The sequence below is a fragment of the Pelophylax lessonae genome (genome assembly GCF_965119305.1).
Source record: "Pelophylax lessonae genome assembly, chromosome: 13".
NCBI classification, from domain to species: Eukaryota; Metazoa; Chordata; class Amphibia; order Anura; family Ranidae; genus Pelophylax; species Pelophylax lessonae.
This window is the reverse complement of record NC_138780.1, coordinates 23,561,214-23,580,506: the sequence shown is the minus strand read 5'-3', so window position 1 is coordinate 23,580,506 and position 19,293 is coordinate 23,561,214. Positions and strand designations below refer to the sequence as shown.

At 45.8% G+C, this 19,293-nt stretch overlaps 1 protein-coding gene across 1 annotated transcript in view; it reads right to left on the bottom strand.

Annotated features, from left to right (window-relative positions):
- Window positions 1-15,959, bottom strand: part of CERS2 (ceramide synthase 2) — a gene marked incomplete at its 5' end in the record, with an annotated part of 58,745 nt that extends 42,786 nt beyond the window's left edge. Inside the window, 2 exons of the mRNA XM_082275943.1 lie at window positions 201-318; window positions 15,787-15,959. Of these exons, the coding sequence (XP_082132069.1) occupies window positions 201-318; window positions 15,787-15,959 (291 nt within the window). The remainder of the gene's footprint in view (window positions 1-200; window positions 319-15,786) is intronic.
- Between the last annotated feature and the right edge of the window lie 3,334 nt (window positions 15,960-19,293).

The following is a 19,293-nucleotide window of genomic DNA, read 5'->3' as shown; positions in this document are numbered from 1 at the left end:
ATGCCTGGGACAGTCACGTGACCTTAAACTATCCCCTTTGGAAAGTACTGCTTTCAAAGACCAGACTGGAGTCTAGTATTTACTGGAAACAGTAGGTGAGCTCTTGCTGTGTATACAAAAGGTGCAGAATTTCTTATTTAGTCACAAACTGGTTATTCGGTTTCATCCAAAAGAGCAGTAATAGTTCTCGGATTTTATACCTGTTTAGGATGTTTTGAAAAGCTTGTGTAGAATGTCTCCAGCACCGGATTGTGGGCTGCTCGCAGCTTCACTTTGTCTTTTACTCCCAGTAGCCTGGCCAGTGGAGTGGCTGCATAACTGCATGAAAACACAAGACACAGTAATGGTCAGATACTGCACACGCATCTACTGTACCTTTGTGAAAACACGTGACCACAGTACACATGACCCCTGAACACCTTCCCAGAAGCACATTAATATTTACTACAGTAGAAGATTACCCTATTGGACAGTTGAGAAATTCAGGTTACAATCCTTCTACCATTTCTCTTCAAATGATATCCGTTGACTGAAGTAAAAATTACCCAAAACCGACAAGGTCGGAAACTTGGATGGTGGCATCTTCCTGCCTTAATTTGTGCCTCTACTTCCACCCACATGGCAAGAATGGTGATGCCACTTTCTTATTGCTGGATTTCCAATGTATGTCAGGAGGAGGAATGAGGGTGGCCTACTTCATTGGTGGTGCTTCCAATAGATCTGAAGGTAATTCATATTACAGTCTTTCAATCCCCCCTACACAATTTACATTCTTTGATTAAAAGTTAAATGTCAACCAAAACCTACAAGTCAATGGATTCTGATGGCATAATTGCCCAACAGCTTTTTATACGAGGAATGTGGATGGAGGCATCTGCCTGCCTCAGTTTGTGCCTCTGCTTCCACTTACATGGCCGTAGTGATGGTGCCACTTTCCCATAGCTGGATTTCCTACATACTAGTTTTATTGAGACTTGGTTGGTGCAATTTGTGACATCTGGCTTTGTGTTGGCTGTTAACGGTGGCATAGAAGAATGAGGGTGCCTCCCCCATTACTGATGCTTCCAAAAAATCTGCAGAAAATTCTCATTACAATCCTTTTGCTCTTTCCCTAAATTACATTCTTTAAATTGAAGAGCAAATGTCACCAAAAACTGACAAGTCAGGGAATCCTGGTGGAATAATCACCCAACAGCTTTTTATGAGAGGAACTTGGATGGCAGCATCTCCCTGCCTCAGTTTGGGCCTCTGCTTCCACCCACATGGCCAAAATGATGGTGCCTCTTTCTTATAGCTGGATACCCTAAGGACCTGTGTTATTCAGCATTGGCTGGTGCAATGTAGGACATCTGTAGAAGTTGACTTGTGACGGCTGCATAAAATTAGGAATGTAGATGGCAAACCTCATCCCTGGTGTTTCCAAAATATCTAGGGCATCTGCATGCAATTCATATTACAATCCTTCTGCTGTTTCCCCCTCAAATTGCATCTTTTGTTTAAAGGCAAGTATCACCCAAAACTGGTATGTCAGCGAGTTCTGGTGGCATGTTCACCCAGCAGATATTAACAGAAATTTGATGGCAGCATCTCCCCGTCTCAGGTTTGTTCCTCTGCTTTCACCCACATGGCCAAAATGATGGTGCCACTTTCTTATAGGTTTATTCCCTATGTACTTGTTTGAGAGTTGGCAGGTGCAACGTATGACATTAGACTTTATGCTGACTATGACGGCTGCATAGAACTAGGAATGTGGATAAACCCAAGTCATCCATATATAAGACATATGCATGTAAATGGACTTGCCAGCAGCAGGAACTAGATGATGCTTTTGGCAGAGCTAGCCTTTATAGGGAGTAGATGGTTGCAGACGAAGCCTCCAGAGAAGCCCACTTCATCACTGATGTTTCCAACAGCTCTAGGACATTTGCATGTAGTTTGTATTACAATCCTTCTGCCATTTCCCCCCCAAATGACATCCTTTGATTTAAGGCAAGAGTCACCCAAACCGATAGATCAGTCAATTGTTGTGACATGATCACCAACAGCTTTTTCCATCAGACACCTGGATGTTGGCATCTGCCTGCCTCAGATTGTGTTTCCACCCACATGGCCATAATGATGGTGCCACTCTAATAGCTGGATTCCCTATGGACTTGTTTTATTGGATAGTTGGCTCAGTACCATCTAAGAGCATTAAAGGCCCCCGGGCAATGCAGTGCACTGGAGCCCCGCCTACACAATCGCCCAGGAGAATAAAAATGCAAATTATCGATAAGGCGATATTTATTGGTACAGCAGTGCCAGGCTAATGACGGCTTCCAAGTTTGGCAGCTGGGTCCGGTGAACACAAACAGGGATGGAAGTCAGACTCGACTGTCCTGTGTGTGCCTGTTCCAGTGGAGGCAGACAGGCATTCCTGCAGTTGTGGGCTCCCCCCTCCATGGCCCAAGTGGCCTGACAGCAGCGCAGGGCCGACAGGCATTTGCCACCTGCTAAGTTTGGCAGTGAGATGCACACGGGAATCGGGACTAAGGCTTGGCTGGTTCGCTGGGCAGGTGGGGCCCCCCTGGGCAAGTGGGGCCCCCGGGCAACTGCCCAGCGTGCCCATTCAGTAAGATGGCCCTTAGTTGGCTAATTCAACGTATGACATTTGGCTTGGTGCTGAGCTGTTACGGCTCCATAGAACGAGGAATGTGGATTGACCCACCTCATCGGATATAAAATGTATGCATGTAATAGGACTTGATAGCAGCCAAAACTAGGTTACACTTTGGGCAAGAACTATCCTCTATATAGTTACATAGTAGGGGAGGTTGAAAAAAAGACATCAGTCCATCCAGTTCAACCTATGATGTGTGTGTGTTTGCTTTTAACCGTACATTGTATACCCCTGTATGTTGTGGTCTTTAAGGTGCCCATCTAATAGTTTTTTGAAACTATCGATGCTCCCTGCTGATACCACTGCTTGTGGAAGAGAATTCCACATCCTTACCGCTCTTACAGTGAAGAACCCCCTACGTACTTTAAGGTTAAACCACCTTTCCTCTAGTTTTAGTGAGTGGCCACGTGTCTTATTGTATTCCCTTTCTCTGAATAGTTTGTTTCTTATGCTAGGGTCGCCAGTACAGTATTTGTACATTGATATCATATCCCCCCTCAATCGTCTCTTCTCCAGAGAGAATAAGTTCAGTGCTTGTAGTCTTTCCTCATAGCTGATGTCCTCTATAGGGTGTAAACAGTGGTAGATAAAGCCTCCAGAGCCCCGTCAGCATCAGGCAGCTCTCAATGCTGCACATGTGTAGCGCAGTAACATGGGCCTATATGCAGTTGGTGCTAAAGTTTGTTCCTCGCTTCCTAGTAAATGATGCTTTGCGACTGAGGGCAACTAGCTACATCGCTGCCAATCAATGCCTGAGGGCAGGTCACAACCACTGCTGTGCAGATCATACCCGCCCACATAGGTAAGCTTGATGCAAGCAAGTCACTGCTACCGTCTCTAAACTACGGATAGGTGGAAACCTAGCATGAAGCTTTATGTTCGTAATGAAATAGTAGCGGCAGCCAGTTGTACAAAGCCTAAACTGCCCTGCATAGGCCTAAAGGGTAAGTTCACATTTTCACAAACAATGAAATAATGAACAAACTCAATATCTTTGCCATCTCTCCAGACCGCGTTGCACATAGCGGCGGCGATATCCTTTGTTGCTGGTGTAATTATCCACACCCCATACACCACAACATACAGCCTCCAGAGTGAGCATCCATCATAATGCTCACAAATGCAAGTGGTCCCCATGTGACCTTGCTGGCCAATGGCAAGAACTTCTTTCTTCTAAAAAACCTTACCTGAAGATGAAGCCTCAGGTGAGTTTCTTATTGGTCAGCCATTCACATGCCTTTTGCATGCAAGCTATATGATGGATACTCACTCCAGGGTTCTGTATTGTGGTATAAAGTGTGTGAACCACTCTACACCGGCAGCATGGGGCATCACAGCAACTATGTGCAGAAGGGTCTGGAGGGGTGGCCATGATATTTGGAGTTGGTTCACCTTTTCATGAAAAGACAAAACGTACCCTCTAAGAAGGGACATGCTGGTGGGACAAAGTCTTTCAACATTAAAATTGTATAGCATTTTTTGGACAAGGTAAGTATGTATCTTGCATTTAGTAGTCTTCTCTTCCTGGCTGGAGTTCTCAATCCAACCTCAATAGCTGCGTTATTGTTACAGATCTGTGGCTCAAGGCCTCAAGGCAGGCAACCAAGCATTTGTACTGAAGGAGAACAGCTATGGCACCATACAGACTTCTTAGGACAGGGTACCTTTAATTCCTTTTTGTTCAACATTTCAATCTTATATATAGGATTAGATTAAAAAAAAAAAAAAAATTGCAATGTTAGAATTTCTCTACAGGCCAATTTGCTGAGCACCGAAGAAAAAAAGAAGGAAGGAAAGGAAAAAAAGAAGAAAAAGAAGAAGAAAGAAGATTTAGTTTAATCTGTTTTATTAATTTTTTTTGCAAATATAACAATCCACTTAAGCCCCAAACATACCACTAGTTTTTTTCCTTCATCCCAGCGGGCTGAAGGAAAAAAAAACTGACAGTTCAGGTCGGAGCCACTGTACTAATAATTAAATTTTAGTACAGCGATCTCCCCTTCTGAGCTATTGTCTTCTGACAGGGTGGAAGCCCCCGACAGAACACTCCTGTCACCGCTCTCAGCCATTGGCTGAGAGCGCTGATCAGGAGCTGGTTGGCAGACCTTTTTCGGGCAGGAACCTTCAAAAGAAGCCAGGCTGAATGTCGGCTGGTTTCTATTGAACCGGCTGATGCTGGTTGGCATTCGACCTGTGTCTACTAGGCGTTAGACAAAACCTGAACTGTACTAAAAGGGTACAAACAAGGCAAATAATGCGCTAACAATCGGTTACCGCATATGTAGGTAGTAGATAATAAGTATTCATGTAAAATAGGCAAGGAAACCCTAGTCCAGAAGGTTTTAGAACATAGACTTGGAGCGTAAGCACATTTAAAATGTAGCACCCTTCTAGGTAGGTGCTAGGTAGGTAAAGCCTAGTGTCTCCATCTGCTTATCAGGGGAGCCTGATTGTTAGTTAGACCTGTTGCATGTGTCCATGTGTGATTCATCTGGTCTGAGGGAGTGTCCCCACTGTATCCAATAGGGGAGCCTGTTGGAAAGTGGAGGAGCCAATGACACACAGGCCTTTGTAACTCCCAGTGGGTTGGCACAAACAATGGTGCATCCTGGGATATGGTATAAAAGCCAAGGGCCCATGTGACAGGGTGTCTTTGGGTGGGAAGCCAGGTCCCAGAAGGAGGGTGACATTGGTTTCTCTTTCTGCTGCAGTGGATGGTGGTCACAGGCGGTCGGCCTTGTGAGCTAGGAGTGTGGAGCTGAGCCAGGAGGTCCAGTGGATGCTGACTAGTGGAGTTGGAGGCAGAGCAACTGTGGGAAAAACCGTGTCCGTGAGGAGCCAGGGGTCTGCCCAGGAAGGGGACCACTCCAGTGGAGAGTCAGTGGACAGTTGTCAGCGCACTCAGCAAGTGAGAAAGGGGGTGCCAAGTTAGAACCCTGAAGAGTAATTGAAGCAGGAACACATTATCTATCTTCACTTCAGTGGCAAGGTGAAGAAGTGGTGTTGCCGCACACTACAGCTAGTTGTCCTCAAGATTGTGCATAGTCCATAGTTGGGAGTGTCCCACTCATCCCTTCTACTATCCCAGTTCCAAATAAAAAACACAAAAAACCAACGTCCCCTGGATTGATTATTGACTGAGCCAAGGACTTTCAATGCTAATTTTCTGCCATCAGTTGCTAAGGGTAACCCAGGGGAATCCAGAAACTATAATTCTCAGCAGTCCTCTAGGAGGCAGTGCTACATAAAAGAAAAAGATAAAAACAACAACCCCCTGAGGAACATAGCAAGAGCTATGAGGGAGAATCAGACTAGCACAGAGGTAGAACTTATCCCTGGCCCAAATTAGCAATATTCTGGACAGGAGTATATACAGAAGGATAATGAAAGTAGCTAAAAAGGAGATCAAAGAGGAAGAAGAGGGGCAAAAGAGAAAAAAAAAAAAAAAAAGGGGGGGGCATGGGTATAGGGGAGGGAGTGGAGAACCCCAGGCATTGACAGAACCAATGGAAGGCAACCCCATTTTCTGAGAGAATCCCAGATGGACACAAGAGGTTAAACCATAGAGGAGGTAAAATTATGACAATTGGAAGAATACAGGAAATTATGGCAGACCGTCCATGTGAGATAGTGGGATTTATCCTTATCCAAAGCCATCATACTTCTAAATATTCGATTGGATTCATTACACAAGCCCAAGCAGCCAAGGTTAGGAGGGTCAGTTTGGTGCCAGAAAAGATCGACATTTAGACACAAGCAGAGACGGTCTTTTTATCCACCCCTTCAAAGTTTCACGTTCAATAAAGAGATCAAAACTGCAGCATGCTCCAGTTTTCGAAACGCTAGCACTGATGTATAGCCAATGTAATAGTGTGTACAAACTGAACTGTACAATTAGTACAAGATGAACTGTTTTCAGTTGGGCTACAGTAATTATGGCAAGAGCTATGCTGATAGGTGGAGACATCAGAAATTAGCTTGGGCTCGGTTCACACTGAACTGCTTCAAAGTCGCAGCGCGACTTCAGCGTGGCTTGGAAACGACTTCTCTAATAGAAGTCAATTTAAGTCGTCCCCAAAGTAGTGCAGGAACCTTTAAGTCGGAGAGACTTGAGTTGCTCCGATTGGAACGGTTCCATTGCACTGAATGGAGCGCGACTTGTTTATTTTTTTTATATCCGCGGTGGTGCAAAACTACAACCAAAAAACCCGGTAAGTGAACACAAAAAAAAGGTACATGTGAACACACAAAAAAGCGCACTTAGGGGTGTGTTTTGTCCACCCCCCCCCCCCCCCGAAGGGGTAGGACCTCTACCCTGATCCCCCGGGGCGCAAAGGCTCCTGACAGGGACAAAGGGTTTCCAATGGTCTGCCTAGCAGACCCCGTTCTTCTGCGCAGTCGAAGCTGCACCCGAATACTAGGTCGAGGGGCTCTCCGAAAGAGAGACCCCCCAGGGACAGAGGAGGAAGGAGCCAGAAGGCCACACATCCTCCCCCTAGACTTTAGGGCAAGCCAGAGGACTCCCACCCTCCATCCTGGTGAGAAAAAAAAAAAAACACACACACACACACACACACACATAAGTGAAAGGAGACAAACGTGGGAGAAAATAAATAAAGTGGCCGTGCATGGTGCACTGGCCGGGCCCTGAGGCCTGGTAACAAAAATTGCCCCGGACTTTAGCCAAAAGGCCCAGCCCTGAAAGGTGCAGAGCAGAAAAGTGTTTGGAGACTTTGACCATGTGCCGGTTCACACATTGGGGTCCCACACCCAAGTGTTACTAAGAGCACCTCTGGGGTGACCACTCCCAGAGGGCACAGACACTGCGGACTCTCTGCCTTCCCAGTCCATGGCCAGACAATGTAGCACGCTCAAACCAGAAGGTAAAGGACCCTTCCAGCTTTCTCGGGGAGAACTTAATCCCGGCCCACAATTACGCTCCGGTTTCAGTTCCTGCCGATACTAGCCTTCCAGGTCCCCCATCACTCCAGCAGGTTTGCATAACCGCCACCCAACCTTGGTCAGGTCAGATGACAGCACAGCGCCCCCACTGTATCACTGATAAGAACAGGTACTACACTTGATCTTAGCCAAAAGGGGATCGCGACTTGCCAGGCGGCTAAGTTGCCTGACAAGTTGCCCCGGTGTGAACCAGGACTTATTAGTTTACTGATTCTCCTTTTCCTTGTCCAGTCACAGGCCAGGGGGGAGGAACAAAAGCAGTTAGGTGAAATTGAATTGCAGCAGAGAAAAATCAGGGCTGTGCTGAGTGGCAGAGCTGTGTAAATCTCAGAACTCTAGAGACTAAATTACAAATCCTTTGGCAGGTTAAACACCCCCCTTATAGGTTTATTTAACAGTTTGCCTGAAATTCGACTAATGACCGTGCTGAACAGCATATTGTGTTGCATGCAGGTTGTTCACCCGTGAGAATAAAATTTGCATGGAATTCACTTTAGTTTTCCCAGTTTGTCCAGAAGCTTTTAGGCAATCCAGAGTCAGGCCAACCGTAACCTCTGAAAGATATATATTGGCTGCGGATCAAACAGTGAGCTAGAAATTCAATGTGCAAACAGTTTCTGGGCATAAGCTAGAAGCAGCATTCACTTTTCAAAGAATCCCCCTTCAAAGGATGCTACCAAGAGAATGGCTCCATTATAATACCCACTTAAAGCTATATAGTTTATTGAAGACACTTTGAAAAAGAAAATATATTTGTCTATATAATCCTTGGGAAAAAAAAAACTAAGACCCAAGGTCTGCTATGCCCAAAAAACACATCTCTGCAATATTTTACCCTTGTGTGCCTTTTGGTTTCAGGGCGGGAATAAGAACAAGACAAAAAAAAAAAAAAAAGACACACACACTTAGTTTTGGGTGTATAGAGGGGTAGGGAATTGGCGCTGCCCAATGGGGATAGTGTGATGGCGCCAATCTAGTAGATATCACAAATAAATAGATGGTACATAAATAATGTGTGGATACATATACATTTTTTACTAGTTTCCTACTATAACTTTCACACATCATCACATCACCTTTATCGCACTTTATATCACAAGTCACTTTATATTTATTAATTGGAACTGTGGTCATTAATGCTTTGTAGATTTGATACATATATTAATTTTAAGATTTTTTTAAGCTATTTATGTACCATCTATTTATTTGTGATATCTAATAGATTGATGCCATCACACTATCCCCTTTGGGCAGTGCCAATTCCCTACCCCTCTATATAACCATTATTCAGATATAGCATTTGCTATATTTTAGGGAGGCTGCAGCCCCTTCACCCCCTTACATCTCCATAGCGCAGGATTTTCTCTTTTACTTACACACTTAGTTTTGTCAGTTTTAACACTAAAAAACTGCCAATCCACATCATGATCCAGCTACTCCCTCCTCCAATGGAGTGATCTAATCCTGGCCCCATCCTATTTATTTCCTCTAGAAAATTGATCCAACACTTGCTCCTCCTTATCCAATTCCTCCAGAGGAGTGATCCAACATTCCCTTCCGTCCTTATTAAATTCTTCAAGAGGAATGAACACTGCATCCTCCCCATTTAATTCCTTCAGAGGATTGATCCAACACGGATTCTCTCCCATCCAACTCCTCCAGAGGAGTAATCCAAGACTGGTTCTTCCCCATCCAACGCCTCCAGAGGAGTAATCCAAGACTGGTTCTTCCCCATCCAACCCCTCCAGAGGAGTAATCCAAGACTGGTTCTTCCCCATCCAACGCCTCCAGAGGAGTAATCCAAGACTGGTTCTTCCCCATCCAACGCCTCCAGAGGAGTAATCCAAGACTGGTTCTTCCCCATCCAACGCCTCCAGAGGAGTAATCCAAGACTGGTTCTTCCCCATCCAACGCCTCCAGAGGAGTAATCCAAGACTGGTTCTTCCCCATCCAACGCCTCCAGAGGAGTAATCCAAGACTGGTTCTTCCCCATCCAATGCCTCCAGAGGAGTGATTTAACACTGGTTTAATTCTCTCCATTCAATTTCTCCAGAGGAATGATCCAACACTGCTTCTTCCCCATCCAATTCCTCCAGACTGAAATACAAATCCTTTGGCAGGTTAAACACCCCCCTTATATGTGTTTAACAGTTTTCCTGAAATTCAACTGTAATGACCACGTTAAAAAGCGTATTAGGTTTTATTGCATGCAGGTTGTTCGCCCATGAGAATAAAATTTGTATGGAATTCACTGCAGTTCTCCCAATACGTCCAGAAGCCTTTAGGCAATACAAAGTCAGGCCAGCCGTAACCTTTGAAAGATATATATTGGCTGCGGATCAAACAGTGAGCTAGAAATTCAATGTGCAAACAGTTTCTGGGCATCAGCTAGAAGCAGCATTCACTTTTCAAAGAATCCCCCCCTTCAAAGGCTGCTACCAAGAGAATGGCTCCATTTTAATACCCACTTAAAGCTATGTAGTCTATTAAGTGCCACCTAAATAGACTACATAGAGTGGTCCAACAAGGCCTCCTCCCCATCCAATTCCTCCAGAGGAGTGATTCACTATCCCTTCCTTCCTCATCAAATTCCTCAAAAAGAATGATCCAACACTGCTTTCCTTAACATCCTATTCCTCCAAAGGAATGATCCAACACTGCTGTCAGAGACTGCCTATCAGATGTTTAGCTTGCAGAAATGCGCATGCGTGTAGCATTCTCAGCAGAATAGGGACAAGGCGCACGCATGCGCACGGACGCGCACTCAGTGCATGTTGGCACCAGACGGGTTATTTAAGGATGCTCATGCCTAAAGCAGACTGGTCTTCCAGCTATTCCCTACATCCTACTACTACTCCGTTTGTTCCCTTGTTGCTGACCCAGCTTGGCTCTGACCTGAACTTGGATCCTACTTCTGCCTAATCACTAGTTCCAGACCACATCTCTGCCTATTATGTAATTTGCTGCCGGCCTGCAGCTGACCTTGGCTATTCCTGTGATCACACTTCTGTTCCTGGCTCGGTTCCCACATCCTGTTCAAGTGCCAACCTGGCTGTCATATGTACCAGCTCTGCTCACCCCAGTGAGATGCTGTCTCAATAGTGCTGGGAGCTCTGCCAAGTCTCGCATTTGGACCCTTCTGCCCAGGTAGAGATTCACTTTAACTTCAGCTGGATCTCCATGCATAATTACTGTTCCTGACCTGATGTTCTGCCAGCCAGCCTGGGACCGCATTGCCTGCTGCAAGCACTCCTATCAACACCTGCCCGCACTCATGTTCCTCCTATCCCTCGGTACACTCTGTTCCATCTCCAGCAGGACCTGGGCTGGTGATACAAGAGAGGACAGCCTCGTCATTTTAGACTCTGATCAGGTACGTGACAACGGCCTTCCTTTCCAATTCATTTTATCCAGAGGAGTTATCAAACACTGCCTTCCTTCTCCATTAAATTCATGCAGTGGAGTGATTCAACACTGGTTCCTCACCATCCAATTCCTCCAGAAAAAAAGATACAACACTGTCTTCCTACCCCATGCAACTCCTCAAGATGTGTGATCCAACACTGCCTTCCTTCCCCATCGAATGCCTCAAGATGTGTGATCCAACACTGCCTTCCTTCCCCATCGAATGCCTCAAGATGTGTGATCCAACACTGCCTTCCTTCCCCATCGAATGCCTCAAGATGTGTGATCCAACACTGCCTTCCTTCCCCATCGAATGCCTCAAGATGTGTGATCCAACACTGCCTTCCTTCCCCATCGAATTCCTCAAGATGTGTGATCCAACACGGCCTTCCTTCCCCATCGAATTCCTCAAGATGTGTGATCCAACACTGCCTTCCTTCCCCATCGAATTCCTCAAGATGTGTGATCCAACACTGCCTTCCTACCCCATGCAACTCCTCAAGATGTGTGATCCAACACTGCCTTCCTTCCCCATCGAATTCCTCAAGATGTGTGATCCAACACGGCCTTCCTTCCCCATCGAATTCCTCAAGATGTGTGATCCAACACTGCCTTCCTTCCCCATCGAATTTCTCAAGATGTGTGATCCAACACTGCCTTCCTTCCCCATCGAATTCCTCAAGATGTGTGATCCAACACTGCCTTCCTTCCCTATCGAATTCATCAAGATGTGTGATCCAACACTGGCCTTCCTTCCCCATTGAATTCCTCAAGATGTGTGATCCAAACACTGCCTTCCTTCCCTATCGAATTCCTCAAGATGTGTGATCCAACACTGCCTTCCTTCCCCATCGAATTCCTCAAAATGTGTGATCCAACACGGCCTTCCTTCCCCATCGAATTCCTCAAGATGTGTGATCCAACACTGCCTTCCTTCCCCATCGAATTTCTCAAGATGTGTGATCCAACACTGCCTTCCTTCCCCATCGAATTCCTCAAGATGTGTGATCCAACACTGCCTTCCTTCCCTATCGAATTCATCAAGATGTGTGATCCAACACTGGCCTTCCTTCCCCATTGAATTCCTCAAGATGTGTGATCCAAACACTGCCTTCCTTCCCTATCGAATTCCTCAAGATGTGTGATCCAACACTGCCTTCCTTCCCCATCGAATTCCTCAAAATGTGTGATCTAATACGGCCTTCCTTCTTCATCCAATTCCTGCAGGGGATTGAGTGATCCAACACCCGTTCCTCCCAATCTAATTCCTCTAAAGCAGACGTGTCAAACTCAATTTAATCGCGGGCCGCATCAGCATTATGATTGCCCTCAAAAGGGCCGGTTGTATCTATAAGACTAGATGTCAAGAGCATCCCCTACCCTTACATAAGACGTCAAGAGCCTCTCCACCATCAGAAGTTGAGTCCCCCACCCTCCCTTACATCACAGTGCACCTCCATTACCTTGTGGTGCTGCTGGGAAGAAGCTGGAGGCATTGCTGGAAAGCAGAAAGTATAAGGTCTGGAGGAGGACTGGAGCTCTCCTGAAGCTACAGGAGAGGTGTGAGGGCCACATAAAATGGCCTGGAGGGCCGGATTCGGCCCGCGGGCCTTGTGTTTGACACCTGTGCTCTAAAGAATTGATCCAACACTGCCTTCTCCTTAGCCAAATCTTCTATCAAGAGAAAGTTGCTCTCAGATGCTCAGAAAAGGTGACAAAAAAATTGGTATGATTGAGGTTCACTGGTAATTTTATCATTTATGATCATTCTACACCAAATTACTAAAGTATGATATAAGCTTCAACATGTTCATGTTGTTTTCTATCTACATTGTATTGATCTGCAGCTTTCGTTAAAAGAATACCCAGTGTTCCTGCCATAAAGGTCTTTGTCCAGGGACTTCCAGTTATGGGGTGACAACTGGGGTGACAACTGTCTCCCAATTGTACTCCTGCATTGTCGTACTGTCACAGGACACCACGATGGAGACTACAAGCCCACAGATCTGCGACATTTAGCAATGAGAAAGGGATTTTTACTCCAAACAGTCCCATAGTAGTGAGTGGTCAGGATCAGCACACCATGTGAGAAAAATGGTTTTAGGTTTGGTTTGTTTCCTCGGGTGGCAATAAGTTTCACTAACTACTCATCTCAGAAACACCAGAAAAATAAATATTTCAGTGGGATTGTGCGACCCATTATATTCCAGGAAGCGCTCGATTGTTAGGCTGGGAAGACATGCTGTTCTGGCCTTGTACATGAATAGAACGTAGGAAAGGGATAAATGGCTTTGAAAGGGGGGGGGGGGGCTGTAAAATAAATACAATTATTTAAGAACACTACACAGAGATAGAGATCAGGACTCTGCGCAGGCCAGTAAAGTTCTCCCACCCCAAACTCGCTCATCTCTTTTTTTGATGGACCTTGCTTTGTGCACTGGTCCAAATCATTTGGTGGAGGGGGGATTATGGCGTGGGTTCGTTTTTCAGGAGTTGGGCTTAGCCCCCTAGTTCCAGTGAGGCGTCAGCATACCAAGACATTTTGGACATGTTCATGCCCCCAACTTTGTGGGAACAGTTTGGGGATGGCCCCTTCCTGTTACAACATGACAGCACACCAGTGCACAAAGCAAGGTCCATGGAGACATGGATGAGGGAGTTTGGGGTGGAGGCACTTGACTGGCCTGCACAGAGTCCTGACCTCAACCTGATAGAACACCTTTGGGATGAATTACAGCAGAGACTGTGAGCCAGGCCTTCTCGTTCAACATCAGTGCCTGACCTCACAAATATGCTTCTGGAAGAATGGTCAAACATTCCATATATAATTTTTTTTTTTTTTCTTTTTTTTTTTCAGTACCTCAGAGAGTTCTTTGCCATCAGTTGCCATGTTGAACCTCCAGTGACCAGTATGAGAGAATGAGAGTGATAACACCAAATTTAACACACCTGCTCCCCCCATTCACTCCTGAGACCTTGTAACACCCACGAGTCACATGACCCCGGGGGGGGGGGGGAATGGCTAATTGGGCCTAAAATTTAAATGTTTACTTAGGGGTGTACTCACTTTTGTTGTTTTGAGTTAATTTACACTGTTAGGCTCCTTTCACATGGCGCACTGTCCGACAGGGTCCCTTCTGCTCAGCGGGGGATCGATATTTGCTCTTGTGAAGTCTTCTATTGATTGTAGACTTTGACAATGATACGCCCCCACCTCCAGGAGAGTGTCCTTCACTTGCCTTGATGTTTTGGATAATATTTCTTTACCATAAAGAGGATCCTGGGATCATCCACCACTGTTGTCTTCCATGGACGTCCAGGCCTTTTTATGTTGCTGAGCTCACCAGTGCGTTCTTCTTTCCTCAGAATGTACCAAACTGTGGGTTTGGCCACTCCTAATGTTGCTGCAATCTCTCTGATGGATTGGTTTCATTTTTGAAGCCTAAGGCCTCTTTCACACACTCCGTCCGCTGGACGGAGTCCGTTTTTCTCAGCGGGGGATCGAGCCGCCGATCCCCCGCTGAGCAGCAGGAGGACAGCTGTGTCTCCGCGCTGTGTGCGGAGACACAGCTGACAGTTCCCCATGCATCTCTATGGGGGAAATCGGATGTCAACGGACCGTCAGTCCGTTCTCACCCGATCCCATCCGATCCGCTGGACGGATGGAAAATAGGGTTTCCATCCGTCCAGATTTGACGGATCGGGTCGGATGTCAGCGGACATGTCTCCGCTGACATCCGATGCCCCATAGGAATGCATGGGGGGACCGTTCAGATCCGCCAAAAAAAACGGACAGGCGGATCTGAACGGTCCGCCTGTGTGAAATGGGCCTTACAATGGCCTTTGGTTTTTACTTGCATGGACAGCCCCTTTGAACGCATGATGTAGGTTCACAGCAATGGATTCCAAATACCACACTTAGAATGAATTCCAGACCTTTTAGCTCAATAATTAATGAAGAAATAATGGAGTAGCCCACACCTGACCATGAAACAGCTTTTGATTCAATTGTCCAATTATTTTTGAAAAAAAAAAGGGGGATGGCTATTCTTAAGAGCTGTAATTCCTAAACCCTTCCTCCGATTTAGATGTACATACCCTCAAATTATTTGAGTGTGCGCACTTTCAGCTCATATCCATTATAGAACTATAGCTTGAATAGGTTTTGGTAAATACCTGAAAAAAAACTAAAATTGTGAAATATATGGCCTTTACTGTACATACAGCTGCAAGAAAAAGTATGTGAACCCTTTGGAATGATATGGATTTCTGCACAAATTGGTCAAAAATGTGATCTGATCATCTAAGTCACAACAATAGACAATCACAGTCTGCTTAAACTAATAACACACAAAGAATGAAATGTCTATTGTTGTGACTTGGATGATGATGATCAGATCACATTTTATGACCAATTTGTGCAGAAATCCATATCATTCCAAAGGGTTCACATATATACAGCTGCAAGAAAAAGTATGTGAACCCTTTGGAATGATATGGATTTCTGCACAAATTGGTCATAAAATGTGATCTGATCATCATCATCCAAGTCACAACTATAGACATTTCATTTGTTGTGTGTTATTAGTTTAAGCAGACTGTGATTGTCTATTGTTGTGACTTAGATGATCAGATCACATTTTTGACCAATTTGTGCAGAAATCCATATAATTCCAAAGGGTTCACATACTTTTTCTTGCAGCTGTATATATACACACACACACAGTATATGTATAAGCCGAAATATAACAACTACTTACATTTCAAAGACGTATCGCACTATGAGGAAGACGAAGGCCAGGGGGATGGTGATGTACAGGTCGGAAGCTTTGGCGTGGACGCGACCATCCTTATCTTCAAGGTCAGCCCAGGTCAGGTTCTCCGGCAGCCACAGCCGATGCCACCAAAAGTATTCGTAGGCCGTTTGCAACATCCTGCAGTAAAGGGAGGCAACACGTGTTACACAGGGGATCATGGATTGAGCATTGACATACTATCAAGACACTCAGATTGATAAGCATCAAAAGAAACCCAGAGGGCAGCAGAGAGTGGTTTAGTCTTCAAGTTACATGCAACCTGTTCAGTTTGAGTTTTTTCCCCCCATCATTCAATCACATCAGCAATAGGAAGCACAAAGCTGTCTAGAAAAGCCAGTAAAAGTTCAGATTTTGCCAAGACTCCTATATACTCCCTATCATCCACTAATGTAAACCAGCGAGCGTTGCCGTAATCCAAACCTTAGTGAGATTTGGCATTCAGCTGTCTGTCTCCATGCTCGCTCTAGGTTTGCATATTAAAATCAGATTTATGTAGTTTCCTGGGAAGCTGTTCTAAACTGGAGTTGAATATTAGCCAGACGGTAAAACGAGTTCAGCTTACAGACTGCTGGCGTTGGGTTTTATTTCTGTATATTGCAAACAGCCCAATGCTGAAAGATTGCACACGGTGATAATTAGCAACAGAATGTTGTCATCCAACACGGCAGATCGCTGTGGACTCAGGGGAAGAGGCCATTAGCCTCGCTACATAATTTTAGCTGTTTTGCCCAAGATTATGAAAGTTCTAGAGCAGGGGTCTCCAAACTATGGCCCACATGCCTCATCTGGTCCGCTAGAAGATTTTAAGCAGCCTAAAGCTAGAGTCAGTAGCGTATCCTCAGATTGAGGATTCAAATCAGATGGTCTCTGCTTCCGATGGGGACGGACCCTGATGTATAGGGACGGGGGGGGGGGGGGGGGGGACTCCGATAGGTACCCTGATGTATGGGGGGGGGGGGGGCTGATGGGGATCCTGATATATAAAGAGTGACTTTACAGAGGACCCTGATGTATGGAGAGGGGTACTCTGATGGGGACCCTAAGGTATGGGGGGGTACTCTGATGGGGACCCTGATGTATGGGGGGGGTATTCTGATGGGGACCCTGATGTATAGGGGGGTTATTCTGATGGGGACCCTGATGTATAGGGGGGTTATTCTGATGGGGACCCTGATGTATAGGGGGGTTATTCTGATGGGGACCCTGATGTATAGGGGGGTTATTCTGATGGGGACCCTGATGTATGGGGGGGTTATTCTGATGGGAACCCGATGTATGGGGGGGTTATTCTGATGGGGACCCTGGTGTATGGAGAGGAGGGGGAGGATTTGGATGGGGACCTTGATGTATAGGGGGCAACTCTGCTGGGGACCTTGATGTATAGGGGGCAACTCTGCTGGGGACCTTGATGTATAGGGGGCAACTCTGCTGGGGACCTCGATGTATGAAGGGGGGACCCTGAGGTATGGGCTGGGCTCCAACTGTGTTCAATTGGAACTTCTCGCAGTTTTCATGTGTTTTTTGCTTAGGTAATTGGTCTTTGGTTTTCTATGTGCCCTGTTCAAAGCGTGTTGAGTGTTCAATGCGTTACAATGTAGCACCCATGCATTTTTATACAGCGCAATACACATAACCACATTGCTGGTTGGGACTTCCCATTTCCAAATCATAGGCAAGAACATGGAGCCCCCCCACACCCCCACTACTAACTGCCTCCACTCTTGTGGAAAGGCTTTCCACAAGATTTTGGAGTGCGTCTGTGGGAACCACACAAATGCTCTTTTGACTGTGTGAGTCCATTCAACCATAAAGAAAATTTGTGAAGTCCGGTACTGATTTTGGATGAGTAGACCTGGCTAACAATCTGCATTCCAATTCCTCCCAAAGGTGTTCCACACACGTCAGGGCTCTCAAGTCCACTCAAGTTCCTCCACACCAAACTCATCAATCAAAACCATAATCTCTAAAACTAAGCTCAAATGTCGTGAAACGCACCAGTGGGGTATGGATACAGTTTGAGACTTTCAGTGAACCTTTCCTGAATAAGCTCATCTGAAAAGGACTGACATGGTCAGTTTGCAGCCTTCTTTGTATGGATATTACAATGCTCCAGAATAAGGATAGGCCCTATATTGAACAACCTTGTTTATCCTTGACCAGGAAAGCCTGTTAAATTTGGAGTGGTGCTCCATATGGTGTATGCTATATGAAACCATGGCTTTAATTTGGAGGGGTGTCCACATTTGGTCCTATAGTATATGCCAAACCACCACAGAGTAGTGTGCTTTGATAAATCCATTAATCTCTAAGCTCAAAGGCAGAGGCGTAACTAGACTCTTCAGGGCCCCAGTGCAAGAAACCATGAAGGGCCCCCCGGACCCCTTCCCTTCAAGCCGGGGGCTCTTCCCACTGATCCTGGGGCCCTTTACTCTCGTCGCAGGGCCCTTCATTACAGTCCCGCAGCGGGACTCTTCCACAAGAGTACACAGGGGCCCAGAGACAGCAGAACACAAGTGAACTGGATAGAAGGAGTGATGGGGGCAGCATACAGAGGAACCAATCTCCTCCATTTTCCTTCTGCAGCTAGAGGAGGAAAAAGGAGGACAGTTGTTTTTCTACATGCTGCCCCCGCCACCCCTCCTATCCAGGTGTACAGGGGAGTTGTACAGGCCCCCTGGAGCATGGGGCCCGGTTGCAATTGCAACCCCTGCAACCCCTGTAGTTACGCCCCTGCTCAAAGGCATTTGATAAATTGCACATCCATTAACTATTTGGTATGGTGGCCTATATAATAATTTAAATTGTGTAGGCTTTGCCCATAGCACACCTTCCACCATTCTATTTCCATTTTCTAAGAACTCATTCAGATTCCAGCCATCACGGCACAGCCTACAAAAGCTGGTTGGTTTTGGACAACACCTCCACTTTCACTTCCTCATGAGAAGTATTCTAGATATTTTTCACCTACTTCCAGTGACTGAAAAAACAACAACACCTAAAAACGTGACACACCTAGATACCAATTTAATTAGTTCCAACAGCCATACTGAAGGCACTACACAAATAAGGAGATTGCTATTAAAAAGGCAGGTTGCACAAATGTAACCGTCCCAGGATGAGGAAAATAGCATTTTATTTACTGGTTTCTTCAGATACACGCAAGGATTTTCTTAATGAACTCTAGAATCTCTGACCACGGCAAAAATGACCCCCTGTTGTGTTGAGTGGCCAGTAGTGCTGCCGAATGTGACCCATTCAAGCAAATGGGACTGTCCCGCATTCACAGGGTTTAAACAAGTGGTGAGGAGGTGACATATTGGCTCCTCATCGCCTGTCAAACAATGCAGGTATCTTACCAAACATTTAACACCCAAAACGGGATCAAGGGAGGTCCTAGTCCCAAAAAATGATGCTGCTTGTTTAGAACACACATGGCCATGTCTTTACTTG